At 40.8% G+C, this 18,332-nt stretch overlaps 1 protein-coding gene across 1 annotated transcript; it reads left to right on the top strand.

Moving 5' to 3' along the window:
- Positions 1-801: 801 nt before the first annotated feature.
- On the top strand, positions 802-4,651 carry elovl8a (ELOVL fatty acid elongase 8a). The gene is made up of 8 exons (XM_073848200.1): positions 802-994; positions 1,177-1,243; positions 1,450-1,637; positions 1,727-1,807; positions 2,779-2,835; positions 2,933-3,047; positions 4,005-4,132; positions 4,214-4,651. The coding sequence occupies exons 1-8, from the start codon at positions 992-994 to the stop codon at positions 4,379-4,381; spliced, it is 807 nt and encodes a 268-aa protein (XP_073704301.1). The 5' UTR covers positions 802-991; the 3' UTR covers positions 4,382-4,651.
- Positions 4,652-18,332: the final 13,681 nt, after the last annotated feature.

The raw sequence follows: 18,332 nt of genomic DNA, 5'->3' as shown, positions 1-18,332 counted from the left end.
CCCTGATCTTCAAATTCAAAGTTTTCACCCCCGGCTATTAATGCATCATTTTTTCTTCTGGAGTGTCAGTGAGCGTACGAACCTTGTGTAATAGTTGCATATGAGTCTCTCAGATGTCCTCAGTGTGAAAAGATGGATCTCAAAATTATACTATCATTTTTGGAAAGAGCTTAAATACATTAAATACTGAAAAAAACAAATAATTTGTAGGACCTAAAGGACTTTTCTGAAGAACAGCAGGCAGTTTAACTGTTCAGGACAAACAAGGGACTCGTGAACAACTATCACCAAACAAAAAAACTCAGCTGTGGATCATTCAGGTAAAAACACAGTATTAAGAATCAGGAGTATGTAAACTTTTGAACAGGGTCATTTTTTATAAACTATTAGTGTCTCTTGTGGACAATAATGTATTTTATGTGTATCTTTTCAGGTCAGAACTTCATAAAAAATAACATACATTTTGTATGATCTCTCTTATTTTGGTAAAACATTAACATTTTGCAGATTCTGTAAGGTGTATGTAAACTTTTGACCTTGTATCACTGTTCAAAGAAGACATAATTATTCTATTCATAATTTAGTCTATTAGTGAAATAATTTCTAAATGTAGTATTAATTGCGTAACCTATTAATTGCTAGTGTCTTTAAAATCTGGTAACTAGCTAATACAGTACAACGCTCAAAATAGCTGATGGTAAAGACTAGTTATCCAGGGGATTTTGGTAATCCGTCTTGGAGAGGATGCCATGTGTAAACTCCTTAACTCCTCATTGAGCTACTGATTTATGCTGAACGAGAGCTCTGTGTCGTAATTCCGTTGACAACACCATGTTTTCTCTCTCGCTGAACTGAAATAGCAATCATAATTGACATTTTTACAAAGTCACTTACGTAGTTAAGTTACACCCTTCGACGAACTATCGCACTGTTCCCAAATGGAACCGACGGATGGCGCTGTTTGAGCATTACTGAATTTACCTCAAGCGCCATGGTAAGGCATTTACGCTTAATATTGCCTACAATTTCTTAAATATTGATACACTGGCTAAAATGTGCTACTTTAGAGCTTGGTTTAGTTTGTTTGTTTACTTGCTTCTTAGCCTATTTTCTTTTTACAGTATGTACATACATTAACAAACAAATGATTCATCTCTTTCATTAATAATCGCGCAGGTGTCTGCATCACCGTCGACATGGCAAAGGCTCCAGATATTTTACCAATGGGTCCTAGAAAACGGAGGTATTTGTCAAGCAGTTGCATATCATCATAAACTACAACCGAAAACGCAAGTTGTAGATACAAGCTTGTTCATATTTACTTATTTACACCGATATAGGCTGCATTTGACTATCTGGTCCTGACGAAACCAGAATGAAAATACTGTTATAAACTACTTTAATCAATATATTAGGCAATTTAACGAGCTAATTCGTTCATTCCCACAGACAAGAGGACAGATGGATGGCTTTTGGTTTATTCTCCGCTGCCTGTCGGCGGGATCTTCCTGTTTTACCTTCTTATCGTCTGGCTTGGTCCCAAACTGATGTCTTACAGAGAGCCAGTCAACATTAAAGCTCTTCTCATTATTTACAATTTTTCCATGGTGTGCCTTTCTGCTTATATGTTTTATGAGGTATGAGTAGCCTACTAAAACATACTTAATTCCCATTCATTCATTCATTCATTCATTCATTCATTCATTCATTCATGTTTTGCTTTTAGTTCACAGCATCTTCTTGGTTGGCAAACTACAGTTTGTTGTGTCAGCCTGTGGACTACTCTGAAACCCCCTTGGCAATGAGGGTAAGCATAGGATACACTACCTGTCAAAAGTTTATGAACAGTAAGATTTTCAATGTTTTTTTTTTTTTTTCAATAAATTCTCTTCTGCTCACCAAGCCTGCATTTGTTTGACCCAAAATACAGCAAAAGCAGTAATATTGTGAAATGTTTTTACTATTTAAAATAACTGCTTTCCATTTGAATATATTTTAAAATGTAAATTATTCCTGTGATCCAAGATAATTTTTTAAGGATCATTACTCCAGTATTCAGTGTCACATTTTCCTTCATAAATCATTCTAATATGCTTATTTGCTGTTGAAGAAACATTTTTTATTACATCTTAAGTACATTTTTTCAGGATTCTTTGAAAGATTCAAAGATCAGTATTTACCTGAAATAAAAAGCTTTTCTAACATTATACACTATACCATTCAAAGGCTTCAGTCAGTATATATTTTGGGGAAAGAAATTATAGAAATTAATACTTTCTATTTAGCAAGGATAGTTTAAATTGATCAAAAGTGATGACAAAGACATTTATAACGTTACACAATATTTCTATTTCAGATGAATGCTGTTCTTCTGAACTTCTATTCATCAAAGAAACCTGAAAAACGTCTACTCAAATGTTTTAAACATAATAATAAATTTATTGAGCAGAAAATCTGAATATTAGAATGAATTTGGAAGGATCATGTGACTGGAGTAATGGTGCTAAAAATTCAGCTTTGAAATCACAGAATTAAATTACATTTTAAAATATATTCAAAGAGAAAAGTTATTTTAATAGTAAAAATATTTCAAAATTTTACTGTTATGCTGTACTTTGGATCAAATAAATGAAGGCTTGGTGAGCAGAAGAGATTTCTTCTTTTGACTGGTAGTGTAATATTTAAATTTTTTTCACAAAAGTTAATGTTTCTGCAACAGTAGATTAAGAATTATAATTATTGCTTTCATTAATTTTGTGCAATTTTAATGCTTTGCAGATGGCCAGAGTGTGCTGGTGGTTTTACTTCTCCAAAGTCATTGAACTTACCGATACAGTAAGTGAATTATCTAGTCCTTTGACATCTGATAGCGTTGTTTATGAATGTCTTGTGATGTTTTATTACATAAATAAGTAAATGTCATTATCATCAGGTGTTCTTCATTCTGAGAAAGAAGAACAATCAGCTGACCTTTTTGCATGTGTATCATCACGGCACCATGATTTTCAACTGGTGGGCTGGGGTCAAGTATGTTGCGGGAGGGCAGTGTAAGTGTTCTTGCCTTGGAGTAGGACAGATTATTGTATTTACCTCTAACAGTCCACTTAGCACAATGTTAAAATGTTATACTATCAATCAAACCAATTTACAGTTGAGGTCAAAAGTTTACATACACCTTGCAGAATCTGGTAAATATTATTTTACCAAAATAAGAGGGATCATACAAAATGCATGATATTTTTTATTTAGTACTGAATATGGATAAGATATTTTACATAAAAGATGTTTACATATAGTGCACAAGAGAAAATAATAGTTGAATTTATAAAAGTGTCCCTGTTCAAAAGTTTACATACACTTGATTCTATTGTGTTTTTACCTGAATGATCCACAGCTTGTTTTTTTGTACACATCTTCATTCTGTTCAAAAGTTTACATCAGTGAGTGTTTGAACCCTCTGTAATAGCTGCATACGAGTCCCTCAGTTGTCCTCAGTGTGAAAAGATGGATCTCAAAATCATACAGTCATTGTTGGAAAAGGTTCAAATGCACAAAAATTATTCCTTTAATCATAGGTCCAAAGGTCTGAGAAAGCCTTAAAAATGATAAATTAAACCTGGTAAACTTGTACAAAAGCTTAAGATACTGATTGGATCATGTCAACTCATGATAGAGATGTTCATGTTAAGTTTCACTCATATTATTACAGCATAATTTGTAATTAAAAAAAAAAAAAACATTTTGGACTCACTGTATTAATGTAATTAACTAAGAATTTTTCAGATATAAATTGAGAATGAAGGGGGTGATTTAGTTGCAGTAGCATGCTGTCACCACTAGGTGATGTATTGCTTCAGGAATAGACAATGAAAGTATTCTGAAATGCTTGTGGTATTCATATCTCATGGAGGTTTGCTATTTTATCTGTTTCAGAGTGCCATATGTTCTATAGTGTCAAGGCAGAGAATGATTTACTAAAGATGTTCTCTTCCTCTCTCCCTCAGCATTCTCTATTGGCCTCATAAACTCTTTTGTTCATGTGGTGATGTATATGTACTATGGCCTAGCAGCATTGGGCTCCCAAATGCACAAGTACTTGTGGTGGAAACACTACTTAACTTCTCTTCAGCTGGTGAGATTCTCATTATGACTTTTAAAAGATTTTTTAAAGGATCAGTCACTTTTGTGTCATCGCTTTCTTTGTCCCCCTCAGCTCCAGTTCTTCATTGTGACTATTCACACTGCAGTCAACCTGTTTGCCGACTGTGACTTCCCTGACACCATGAATATGGTGGTGCTCGGCTACTCCCTCAGCCTGATCGCCTTGTTTAGTAACTTTTATTATCAGAGCTACATTTCCAAGAAGACCAAGACGGCATGATAACATAGATATAGAAGATACCGAAAAAATATATAGTTTGATTGTTTGAATACAAATGTGTTATTCACTGATCCTGGATGTGGCAGTCAAGACTGTCTTAAGGACTCTGTTTAATCCTGTATCTCAGATCCATTTGTCTGTGTATTCTCCCCTCCTCCAAACAGAGTCCATACAATCATTACACTCCCATCCCCCTCTGGTCATTAGGGATTGAGACCCTGCAACGCTCTAGTGATCTGGCCAAATTGAAATAAACCCGAGTCCACCTTCTGCTCCTCACTCACTTATTTATCTAATCTCCCACTGTGACACTTCATTTGTTTTACTACTCATTGGATCAGGTCAACCAATCACAGTGCAGCTGGGGGGAGTGGCTTATTTAGGGCTCTGCCTTCTCTACAGCTGCCCTTTTCTACCTTAGGCCTAAGCCTTTTTAAATATGCCATGTGTTATCTCTAATATTATCAGGGGCGTCTCCTCCTATTAGGCAAGGGAGACAATGCCTTCTTAAAATATTGGATGGAAAAAATGAGTAGCACAAAAAAATCAATGTCAATAATGCAAAATATAAAATAAAAAGTGTATAAATCACTCTTTTATCTAAAGAAATATCGTCTAACAGCGACACCAGCAGGTGAAGTCACAACGGAAGTCCACGTTTTAACAGACCTCCTAAAGTGTGCCCTGAGTTCGATGGGGGGTAATTGAGAATGAATTGGGGAAAGTCATGTGATAGGAGTCAAAGCCTCCATTACGATATGATTGGATATGACTGATTATGTTCGGCTGTGATTGGTTAATTCGATGAATCTCTTGTGTTTTGTGCCCGTTCTATTTTTGCGAATCAGTCTAAATCAGTCTACCGTAATCAAAAGTTCAGGCTCAAGTGTCTTATGTCGTTGGAATTCTTTGCTCATGTCAGACAAATTTTTGTGTATTTTTAGATTTTTTTGAAAAAACAGCTTTTGCGAACAAGTCCTACTTTTTTTTTTACCGATTGGAATCAAACCAATGACCAATAACAAAAAGTTGAACTTTTGACTCCCCGTCGCAAAGGGACGCCAAAACATTAGAGGTGGGGCAGGGCCACTTTTAGTAAAATGCCTGTAACTCCTGAACGGAATGAGATATCTTCGCTAAACTCAGAATACCTATGTATAAACTCAATCTGGGGTCACTGGGGAAAAAATCATGGAGCTTGGCCACTTGGTGGCTCTATAAAAGGGAAAAACTATAAAAATGACTATAACTATGCAACCGTTTGTCCTATCAACATGAAAATAACTGTAAACTGTCGTGGTCCAAAGTGCCACAAGCGTCTATGAGGACATTTGAGTATCTCAAAAAAACACAGCCGCCATTGGCCGATGAAGTTTGAACACCTATTAGACAAGGTTAACGGAGGCCGATAGGAACAAAACTTGGTGGGCCTGTTTGACTCACGGTTTTTATTTAGCACAGTGGCTAGATTAACAAATAACCAAACGCCACCCGACCTAAATATTCATGCACAGTTTAATAGTAACGACTTTATGAACTTCTTTACTGATAAAATAGACAACATCAGAAATACAATAACAAATATAGATACTACAGCAACTGATACTTCAGCATTATTCATTACACCCAAAGAAAAACTGCAGTGCTTTACAACTGTAGAACAGGAAGAATTAAACTTATCGTCGCATCTAAACCAACAACATGCCTATTAGATCCTGTACCCACTAAATTAATAAAAGAGTTGTTACCTGTAACAGAAGTACCGCTTCTTAATATTGTTAACTCATCGTTATCTTTAGGTCATGTCCCAAAACCATTCAAACTAGCGGTTATTAAGCCTCTTATTAAGAAACCACAGCTAGACCCTAGTGAATTGGCAAATTACAGACCCATTTCTAATCTTCCAATTATGTCTAAAATTTTAGAAAAAGTTGTGTCTGCTCAATTGTATTCCTTCATGCTAAAATAATAATCTCTTTGAAGAATTTCAGTCAGGTTTCAGGCCCCACCATAGCACAGAAACTGCACTTGTAAAAATCACAAATGACTTGCTACTTGCGTCAGATCAAGGCTGCGTCTCATTGCTAGTTTTACTTGATCTTAGTGCTGCATTTGACACTATAGATCATGACATACTTATAGATCGGTTACAAAGCTATACAGGTATTCAAGGGCAGGCTTTACGATGGTTCAGACCATACCTGTCCGATCGCTACCACTTTGTTTATTTAAATAAATCGCAGCTAACACCAGTAAAGTATGGAGTGCCACAAGGATCTGTCCTAGGTCCTCTGCTATTTTCAATTTACATGTTACCCCTCGGTAATATTATTAGGAAATATGGGATTAGTTTCCATTGTTATGCTGATGATACTCAACTATATTATTTCAACAAGACCAGATGAAACTTAGCAAAGTTAACAGAGTGTGTTAAAAATGTGAAAGACTGGATGACCAATAATTTTCTACTATTAAATTCAGATAAGAGCGAGATATTACTTATTGGACCAAAAAACAGTACGCAGAATCTCTTAAACTGCAATTTGCAACTAGACGGATGTACTGTTATTTCTGGGTGTTATATTAGACAGCAACCTGTCTTTTGAAAATCATATTTCTCATGTTACAAAAACAGCATTCTTCCACCTTAGAAACATTGCTAAGCTACGGAACATGTTACCTGTCTCTGATGCAGAAAAGTTAGTTCATGCATTCATGACGTCTAGACTGGACTATTGTAATGCACTACTAGGTGGTTGTCCGGCTTCTTCAATAAATAAGCTACAGGTAGTCCAAAATGCAGCCGCTAGACTCCTTACCAGATCAAGAAAATATGATCATATTACCCCAATTTTACAGTCTCTGCACTGGCTACCTATTAGGTTCCGTATCACTTACAAAATACTACTTCTTACCTATAAGGCCCTTAATGGTTTAGCTCCTGTATACCTAACTAGTCTCCTACCACGCTACAATCCTTCACACTCCCTAAGGTCGCAAAACTCTCAACTTTTAGTAGTACCTAGGATAGCAAAGTCCACTAAAGGAGGGAGAGCCTTTTCACATTTGGCTCCCAAACTCTGGAATAGCCTCCCTGATAACGTTCGGGGTTCAGACACACTCTGTATGTTTAAATCTAGATTAAAGACTCATCTCTGTAGCCAAGCATTCACATAATTTATCTCATAACGTTGTACTTCAGTTACATCTGATCAAATGCACATCACCATTCTTCAGCTTGGGCAAAACAGCAGCTACGCTAATTATTTCTCTATTTATTTCCCTGTTTCTGCCACGGGATTTCCATCCCATTCTAACTAGGAATTACACAAGATGCAGCCTGGATTCAGAAGAAGAGATGATGCCAACCCCCCAGAGGACCACCGATGATGCCAGCCTTGAAACAATATACAGCACTACACCATTTTTCTACAAGTTTGATTGCAACACATAATCATTACTATTAGTGTTCATCATCTGTTTTTGATTACACCATTACTGTTTTTAATATTTATACCATATGTACATCGACTTAACATACAGTAGTCACCACTAATAAGCTACTAAACATATTGTAGTAGCCTACTTTTTTTTGTACAGCTGCTTTGAAACAATTTGTATTGTGAAAAGCGCTATACAAATAAACTTGAATTGAATTGAGTTGAAAGTCTGTGAAAATTTTGAAAAAAATAAAATAAAAAATCGGCCACTGAGGGATGATATCGCATTTTTCAAGGTGTAAACAATTGTACATTGTGCGTTTTTTTGCATATACATGTGATATTCATATCATATGATACCACTGCTGTCAATCAAATTGTTTGTTAAATGGATGAGAAGATGTAAAAAAAACTACATTTGTGAACTGGTCCTAGGTTTGGAAAAAACTACTGCAGTAAAATTCTCTGGACTCTCTAGGTCAATTATTAACAAAATGTTGAAATCTATATTTCTATGGCAAATTACCTGGATTTGCTTTTTTAAATCATTGATTTAGGTGGTTACAGGCTTGCTAAATAATGTATTTTTTCATATGTGATTAAATGCATTCAAGCGCTTGAACCCCAGTCTATAATTTTTAGCTTGTTTTAACATGAATTTCTATGGAGACTGGAATTTTATTGTTCATTTATTTATAGCTTTATTTTTTATCACCAGGGTTGTGCAACATTCTGAAGTTTGAATTTCTTTGAATTTTAATTCATTTTAATTCTACGTTGTTAAATGTAAATTGAGTTGCAATTCTACAGTGCTAAATTTAGTCATTTAATTTGAATTTAAAAGGCATTCTTGAATCAATTCTGAATGGTGTGAAAGCTTGTCACGATGGTGTGTAGAGAGTAGATTTCTCCTGAAAAATTGTTCCAGCCAGCTCTGAATAGCAAGTGTAGGCCTACTCCAAAAATACTGGGCAAGCACCCTGTCACCTGAGTGACATGTGTCAAAACAGTGAAAATATCCTTTCATTGCAGGAGAAGGTAATGGCATGGAATTGCGGACTATTTTGCACTGGAACATTCTAGACTCCTGCATACAATTAGATGGCATTATAGACATCTAAAATTGCAGTGCTCTTCCAAATTACCTCTTAAAATGTAATGCAGTTTTAATATTTCTTCTATTGATAGTGTCTCAAAAATAGCATTGTCTATTTCTGAGCAATATATCTCCACAGAGCAGGCTTAGGTTTATGCCTCAGGTTCAGTTTGAAGAATGCATTGCATCCATATGAATTTGTGAAAGCTCTCACCTGTCTCTCATTTCGAATAAAAGCAGCACAAGCTCCTCTCCAACATGTCAGTCATCTGACAAAATGTGCCCAGGTTCCATTTCACCTGTTGAAGTTTACATTCCCCACAGTGCCATCAACGTGGCCACTCTTCATGCGTCCCACAGTCCTGTACGGTAAACAGACGGTTCTCAAGGTGCACCTCTAAATGTCACTTTCCCTGCAAGATGCCAGATGAAGGCCATCCTTTAATGTTGCTGTCATTTTAAGTTGCAGCCATTCTTTCCTCTGCCTCTCTTTGTTAAGGCATATAAAGAGCAAGCAACGAAAGTCTCTGATGCAGGCTGACAGAAATGAAAGTGCTTGTAAAGATGAAAAGAAGATGAGAATCTATTCACCTCCCTCCCTCAATTTCCTTTTGTTTAGAATTTGACGGTCACACTTTTTTTCAGGAGCAGCAAAGGATGCCAGAAGAAAATGGTAGTGTAGTCTTTATGTAGTAACTTGTTGGCATTATAAAACACAACGGTTTCAACCGACCAATCCACCATGATAGATTAATTCTAACTTCCGTTTGGGTGCTCTTGTGTTCCACTCTCCACAGAAATACATGTTGAAAATGGGGTAAAAAAAAGATTCATTAATTAAACTGAAACTTTTTCAATATAACTAAATATAAAAATGTAATGTAAAGCTGTGATGTTGTTGGCTACCACAGTAACAGCAATAAACTTGATGAATTCCTGTAAATCCTGCTAAAAAAACAAGAATAATGGTTTTACTGGTTATAATAGGACTTCTATTAGTTTTAATGGATACTATAATGGACCCTGTGGATTTCTATTGGTAATTGGTCACCTTCTATTCGTGGCTTTTTAAAACCACTAAATCCTAATGGAATATGTCCCAAAACACACGACAGAAAACTATTTTTATGTTGATGGTTTGTAATGTTTGTAATGGTATTTGTAGTGAAAACCATTAGAAATTCTGTGAGTGTTTCATTTTTTTTCTCTTCAGCAGGAAAGTAGGCTACTTGCTTTGCATACCAGCAAATAGAGGGTTTGCACTTACATCACGATTTGGTCAGTTACCCCCTTTTGGTGATACTCGGATGTAAACAACTGTTACGGAAGCAGACGGACAAGAAGGTAAGTGAATATTAAACAGTTTTATTTCAACAGGTGAGCAGCTGAAGGAGAATGACGTGCACGAATGGGTAAGTATCTCAATCTTGTATAGTTTGTTGATGTATTCCGTGGTTTGATGAAGATCTGGTTTCTTTGCAGGAACGACGGGAGGAGAAGGTGGATTCGCTGAGCGAGTCTTCTGAAGTCTTACGACACACACACCGCTGAATGGATTCAGGATCGATGACAGACTTACGACGCACACACCCCGTGGATATATCTGGATGAATCTGCACAGACTGGAATTGCACAAGAACAGGTAAGAAGCAACAGGTAGGTAATAGTTGTGAACTCGAGGAGAGAAGTACAATGAGTCCGCTTCGTATGAATGAGCCCGGACAATGAGAGGTGCGTGGTGTGTGCTCTTATATGGGTGTGGCTGATTAGGTGCAGGTGTGTGTGATCAATAGTCAGGTGATTGTGATCGCTGGGTGATAGTGGTGGAAGAACCTGTCCAATCCGTGACATTAGCCTCCCCAGGGCCTGCTCCTGAGGACCGAGACCTCCGACGCCGTGGTGGTCAACCTCGTCCCTGAGGTGCTGGGTATTCCGGATGACTCGTGTGGAATTTCTCTATGAGCGCGGGATCCAGGATGTCGGCCCGGGGAACCCATGACCTTTCTTCGGGTCCATATCCTTCCCAATCCACCAGATATTCTAGCTGACCACCACGACGTCGGGACTGCAGAATCTCCTTAACAGTATAGATGGAGCCCTCTTCCAGATCCAAGGGGGGAGGGGGTTCCTCCTCTTGGCCAGGTTCCGTGGAGGGAAGCAGAGATTCGTGAAATGGTTTTAATAATGAAACGTAGAATGTGGGGTGAATCCTGTACTGAGGTGGAAGTTGGAGTTTGTATGTGACTAGGTTGACCTGTTCCAGAATGGTGAAGGGACCAACAAATCTGGGACTGAGTTTCTTTGAGGGCAGTCGCATGCGTATATCCCGAGTGGAGAGCCAAACCTTCTGTCCCGGAGTGTAGACTGGACCAGGAATTCTCCTATGATCCGCAATGATCTTGGTCCTACGAACTGCCCTCTGAAGATGGTGATGGGCCTCGTCCCAGACTCTCTCACTCTCCCGAAACCAGTGATCCACTGCGGGTACCTGTGATGGTTCACCATTCCAGGGGAAAAGAGGAGGCTGGAAACAGAGCACACACTAGAATGGTGTGAGTCCTGTGGTGGGTTGCCGCAGTGAATTCTGGGCATATTCCGCCCAGCCCAGAAACTGGTTCCAGGAGTTCTGGTGGCCGTGGCAGAAGGTCCTAAGGAACCGCCCCACTTCCTGGATCTTTCTCTCCGTCTGGCCGTTGGCTTGCGGATGGTAGCCAGAGGAGAGGCTGACGGTCACAACAAGGAGTCTGAAGAAAGATTTCCAAACTCTGGAAATAAATTGCGGTCCTCTGTCTGAGACGATGTCTTCGGGAATACCATAGTAACAGAAGACATGGTTAAAGAGTTTTTTCTGCAGTTTCCAGAGCAGTGGGAAGACCTTTTAAGGGTAAGAGCTGGCAGAACTTTGAAAATCTATCAACTATGACCAGGATGCAGGTGTTTCCATCCGAAGGAGGAAGATCCATCATAAAATGCACTCCTAGGTGTGACCGGGGCGGTTTGGGATCGGCAAGGGATGGAGTCGTCCTGCTGGTAAATGACGGGGACTCTTGGACATGGCACACTCCTTACAGCCAAGCACGTACCTTCTCACATCCCTTGCCATTTCGGGCCACCAGAAGCGTTCTGATAGCAGTGAGAGGGTGTTGTTGGTCCCTGGATGCCCAGTGCCCAGGGAAGTGTGTATGAAGTGGATCAGATCTACCCGTTGATCAGGAGGAAATGAACTGGCGATCTGCTGGACAACCCGGCGGAGGTCTGGCTACTGGTGGAGCGACAGCTGGAGGAGCAGACCATTCTATGGGGTTGATGATGATGTTTTCAGGTAGGATGGTAGTGGGTTCTTCAGTGGATTCTGGTAAGTCGTGGATTCTTGATAAAGCATCAGCTCTGACATTCTTGGGACCTGGACGATATGTAATGGAGAAGTTAAAGCGTGAGAAAAATAGAGACAAGCGGGCTTGACGTGGACAGAGTCATTTGGCTTATCGAAGGTATTGCAGGTTTTTATGGTCTGTGATGACTTGAAATGGGTGTTTGGCTCCCTCCAACCAATGTCGCCACTCCTCCAGAGCGAGCTTGATGGCCAGTAACTCACGGTTGCCGATGTCATAGTTTCTCTCCGCTGGGTTGAGCTTCCGGGAGAAATAGGCACATGGATGGAGTAACTTAGGGGTACCTTGTGGCTGTGAGAGTACGGCTCCGACTCCAGTGGTAGATGCATCGACTTCCACTATGAAAGGGAGATCGGGATTCGGGTGAGTCAAAAGTGGAGCTTGTGTGAAGGTGTCCTTCATGGTTTGGAAGGCTGCGGCTGCATCTGGGTTCCATGCGAGGGATTTTGGTTTACCTTTCAGGAGGTTGGTAAGTGGAGCGGTGATTAAACTGTAGTCTTGTATGAAACGTATGTAGAAATTGGCGAATCCGAGAAATCTCTGTAGTTCTTTGATAGTGGTGGGTATTGGCCAGGAAACAACTGCATTCACCTTCCCCTCGTCCATGCGAACCCCTTCTTGGTCGATGATGTAACCGAGGAAGTGAACTGATGACAGGTGAAAGGAACATTTCGCAGCCTTGAAGTAGAGCTGGTGATCCCTCAGCCATTGGAGGACCTCCGCAAAGTGCTGGTGATGTTCGGCCTCACTCCGGGAGTAAATCAGGATGTCATCTATGTAGACTATGACAAAACGATGGAGAAACTCCCGGAGGACTTCATGGATGAAGTTCTGGAATACGGAGGGGGCGTTGACCAAACCGTAGGGCATAACCAGATATCCGTAATGGCCGGTAGGGGTCACAAAGGCGGTCTTCCACTCGTCCCCCTCTCGTATTCTCACCAGATTGTAGGCGCTGCGGAGGTCCAACTTGATGAAGATGCTGGCAGTGCGAAGTTGTTCCAGGGCCGCAGGGACGAGAGGAAGAGGATATCTGAATTTGACTGTGCTTTGATTAAGGATACGGTAATCAATGCATGGCCGCAGCCCTCCATCCTTCTTAGCCACGAAGAAAACGCTGGATGCTGCGGGAGAAGTGGAAGGACGTATGTACCCCTGATTAAGAGCCTCCTGGATGTACTCCTCCATGGCCTTAGTCGGGTAGATCTTTCCTCTGGGCAGTGAGGCATCTGGAACTAGGTCGATGGCACAGTCCCATGGCCAATGAGGAGGTAGCTGGGAAGCTCTCTTTGGGCAGAAGACATCTTGAAACTCGGAGTATATCGTGGGTATTTTCACTGACCTTTTTTCCAAATGGACTTTCCACTGATGTAACGTAGACAGGCAGGGATTTGCTGATGGGTTGAGGAAGATCGGGGAAACAATCTGGTGAGCATCCTTTTCCCCATTTGAGTATTTCTCCTGTGCCCTAAGAGAGGATGGGATTGTGCTTCACCAGCCACGGGCGCCCCAAGATGATGTCCATAGATGCACCCTCCAGAACCAGAAGTTGAATATCCTCTTTATGAAGTTGACCGATTTGAAGTTTGATGGTTTCACATTTCCGATGGATCTGTGGGCGAGACTTTATTGAGTTGGTGATGGGTTGAATCTGGTAGACCAAAGACGAAACTTCAGTGCAGAGTTGGAGCTGGCGACAGAGGACACTGGAGATGAAATACAGCTGACCCGGAGTCGATGAGGGTGGTGGCTGAAACAGAGGATGAGTGGGTGGTTAACTGAACATTGGTAGTGAGCGGATGCATTTTTTCTACATCTGTATGGATGACACTCACCAATGATCGTACTGGACGGAGAGGGCAGTTGGCACCGCAGTACATACAGAGACCCCGGGTCAGCCTCCTCTGTCGCTCAGCAGCAGTAAGTTTTCCAGCTTCAATAATCATAGGTCCCGGTTCTGGAGGGTGAGCTGGCTCAGTAGGGTGGAGGAGTGCAGTAGCAACGGGTTCTTGAAGAGACTGATAGGATTGTATGTGGTCAGAACATCAAAAGGATTGTTGGATAAACTTCTCCAAACCCATAGTATCATCTAGAGCAGCCAACTGCAGACGGAGCTTCGGTTCCAAGCCGAGCCGGTATGTAGTCAGAAGAGAACGCTCATTCCATCCACTGGCGGCAGCGAGTGTGCGGAAACGAAGAGCATATTCTTGGGTAGTCATGGTACCTTGTTTGAGATGGTATAACTGTTCCCCAGCTGATATCTCTCCGTCAGATCGTCCGAAGACTTCCTTAAAATGAGCTATGAAGTTCTGGAAGGAGTGTGTGGCCGGCCCGGCTTGCATCCAAATAGTTTCAGCCCACTGTAAAGCAGGTCCCATGAGTAGAGATGTGACGAAGGCGATTTTAGACTGATCTGTAGGATACAAAGCAGGTTGCATAGTGAATATTAAAGAACATTGTAAAAGAAATCCGTTGCCCTCCTCTGCCTCGCCAGAGTTGGGCGCTGGTCGGGCCATGGGACTGGATGTGACGGGTGTCGAAGAAGTGCCAGGTGCGGGAGGTGCTTGGGATGGTGGTGCGGATGGCATAGTGATCGGTGATCGCAGCAACACTTTCCTCAGCGAATCTACCAGTTCCTGGAACGGATCGGGGTTGCTCATGCTGTTTGTAGTCTTGGTCCGGGCTAACTGTTACGGAAGCAGACAGACAAGAAAGTAAGTGAATATTAAACAGTTTTATTTCAACAGATGAGCAGCTGAAGGAGAATGACGTGCACGAATGGGTAAGTATCTCAATCTTGTATAGTTTGTTGATGTATTCCGTGGTTTGATGAAGATCTGGTTTCTTTGCAGGAATGACGGGAGGAGAAGGTGGATTCGCTAAGTGAGTCTTCTGAAGACTTACGACACACACACCGCTGAATGGATTCAGGATCGATGACAGACTTATGACGCACACACCCCGTGGATATATCTGGATGAATCTGCACAGACTGGAATTGGACAAGAACAGGTAAGAAGCAACAGGTAGGTAATAGTTATGAACTCGAGGAGAGAAGCACAATGAGTCCGCTTCGTATGAATGAGCCCGGACAATGAGAGGTGCGTGGTGTGTGCTCTTATATGGGTGTTTCTGATTAGGTGCAGGTGTGTGTGATCAGTAGTCAGGTGATTGTGATCGCTGAGTGATAGTGGTGGAAGAACCTAGCCAATCCGTGACAACAACAGCATGGATTGCACAGTTAATGTACTACTGAATATGTTGTTCTGCTAATTTATACTGTCTAAACCACGTAAAAAAAATGTGTGGAAGCTGCTAAATCATATAGAGGACTTAGTAGGAAACAATATTTTGACAAACTAAAGTTAATAGGTGGTAAAGATACATACAAGCAGTTTTAATTAGGATATTAGCTTAATATTTCACCTACCTGACCTGAAACGATAAGAACAAACACGAATGTTGTCAAGATTCTTGCCCTGGAAATCCTGTTTAGTTTGGCCAACCGCAAATGACTTTTGTTCCTCAGACAGTTTTTTGCACTCTTCTACTTGTTATAACTTTTGTCACTCTATAGTATTTCAAAAGTTTTTCCCGGTCTGACCGATTATTACAGTCCAAAACATAACAATAATTGGCCATTATCAGCAGCAATAATCAGCAAAATATGTGAGTTTCTTTTGGTTCAGTGGCATTGTTTACATTCAGTGATACCAATATATTGACGCGAGGTGAAAACCCTTTATTTGTCCATGCCCGCCGCTGTATAGAAAACAAGCATGTCTTAAAGCGCTTAAGTAAAAGGGGTCCTATTATGCTCTTTTACAAAGTCTTTATTTTGTCTTGGGGGTGCACTAGAACAGCTCTTATGCTTGGTGGTTCGAAAAACGCATTATTTTTTACATAATTTATATAATTACAATAGCTTTCTCTCCAACCTGGCACAAATGGCTCGATTAGTTTCGGGTTTGACGAAGGTCTGCCTTCCAGTAAATGAAATGTATTGTGATTGGTTAGCAGTTCCACTGCGTTGCAATTGGCGAACAGCTTAGACTGCATTTTAGTCCTGCCACGCCCCTTCCCAAAGCAGCATGAGCCGTGTACAACTGTGCAAGCTAGATAAAACTGCTTTTTATGTTTTAAATATGGATATTTTTCTTAGAAAAACACATTGGATCACTAAAGAAGGCTTTTACTGACCCCCCTGGACCCCCCACTTTTTTATTATTGATCAGCTTTTGGACTGATGGAGAGAAACACTTGTCTATGCCATTCTAAAGCTTAGGTGTGCCAGGATTATTTTTAATATAACACCCATTGCATTCGTCTAAAAGAAGGAAGTCATATACACCTAGGGTGCATGGAGGGTGAGTAAATAATACGCTACATTAGTGTTGGTCCTATCGTCAGCCTGCGAGATCAGCTCCAGCATAAAACTAGTAAATCTATCTACACTGTATGATTAATAAATCTCTTACCACACACTGCACACGTCTACAGCACGGCCCCGAAGTGTCCACCAATGATCGTCACTCTAGTCAATGCTTGTGCTTACATCAGCTGCGGCTTCGCATGTGCTTCGACCCTGTACCACACACGTCAACGGCGCAGCTCCAGCATGGCTACCCGAGCTGTTTGCGGACACTTTAGTCAATGCTCGCCTTTATATGAGCCGCCCTGTGGCTTGCTGAAACATCCCGAAGCGGCTGTCCATGCTACATCGCTAAAGTTAGGCGAATCCCCCACCTCTTTCCTCCCCACCCACCAACGATTTGAATTTCCATAGGCGGTAATTACGTTGTGGTATCACAGCATCCGGAAAACAAACACTGTAGTCCAAAGGAGCCGTTCATTGTAGTTCTTGAAAAGGGATTTTTTTTAAACTAAATATCTCCCTTTGGAGTAGACTTTGAAATTTGTAACTTTGTAGATGTTCTTTATGCCCAAACATACACACCACACACTGGCTAAAATTCAAAGTGAAAAAGCATAATAGGACCCCTTTAAAATACTGTGTGTGAAATAATAAAATAATGTGTGTTCTTATTATTTTGTGGACAAAATCCCGCGAACTTCGCCCCCCATCGGGAGCTGTATATGCCCTCATCGGTTTTCAACACAGTTACCTCGAGTCATTTCATGTCATCTACCCACTCATTTAAGGTTGACGGGTAAGTTGCTGCAAAAAGACGGTCATTGCAACACTGTAAGGTGATGAAACAATGGTGCCATGTGCTTTTTAAAACCATTTTCATAGGTTTAACATTATATTATAGGATTGGAAAATGCGGTCATTTGACTAGAAACACCAGAGACTGGAAATGTAAAGCACCGTTCTAGTCGGACAAAACTTCCGCGTTGTAAAAGATGGACAGACAGACAGACAGACAGACAGACAGATAGACAGACAGACAGACAGATAGATATATAGATAGATAGATAGATAGATAGATAGATAGATAGATAGATAGATAGATAGATATTTCCTTCTGCTGTGAACTTTAATGTGGTGTTGTGTTCTTGCTGGGGTCAGTTTCCTCCACTAGCAGCCGCCCTCTCCGTCTGAACTGTAATTAGTAATCACTCAGAGAGGGGCTGAGACCTCCTCACCGCTGCCAGTCAGTAATCACACACGCCCCGAGTACCAGCAAATGAACTGCTGATGATGATGCTTTAGGTACGGTACGGTTTTCTCACACAAAGAGGGTTAACAAGAAGGTTTGCAAAGCTCAGTCACCGCCACACTCAGCTTCCCTGAGAATCTCCAGCAGCGGTCACAGCCACTACGTGATCGGAGTGGTCTGGCGGATGTGGTGTCAGTGAGGTGAAGGGCTAATGTGAGGTCATCTACTGGTGTTATTGTGTTTCAGTTCGGACTGCAGGAAGATCCGCTTAGGATAGTAGAGAGGGTTTTATGGAAACACAGGAGAGGAGACAACCTGATGTGACCTGTACACACCACATAAAGGATGTTGTTGATGAAGTGTCCTTATCTTAAGAAGCAGACATTAGATGACATTAGC

The sequence above is a fragment of the Garra rufa genome, chromosome 10 (genome assembly GCF_049309525.1).
Source record: "Garra rufa chromosome 10, GarRuf1.0, whole genome shotgun sequence".
Classification (NCBI taxonomy): domain Eukaryota; kingdom Metazoa; phylum Chordata; class Actinopteri; order Cypriniformes; family Cyprinidae; genus Garra; species Garra rufa.
This window is presented reverse-complemented; position numbering and strand designations above follow the sequence as displayed.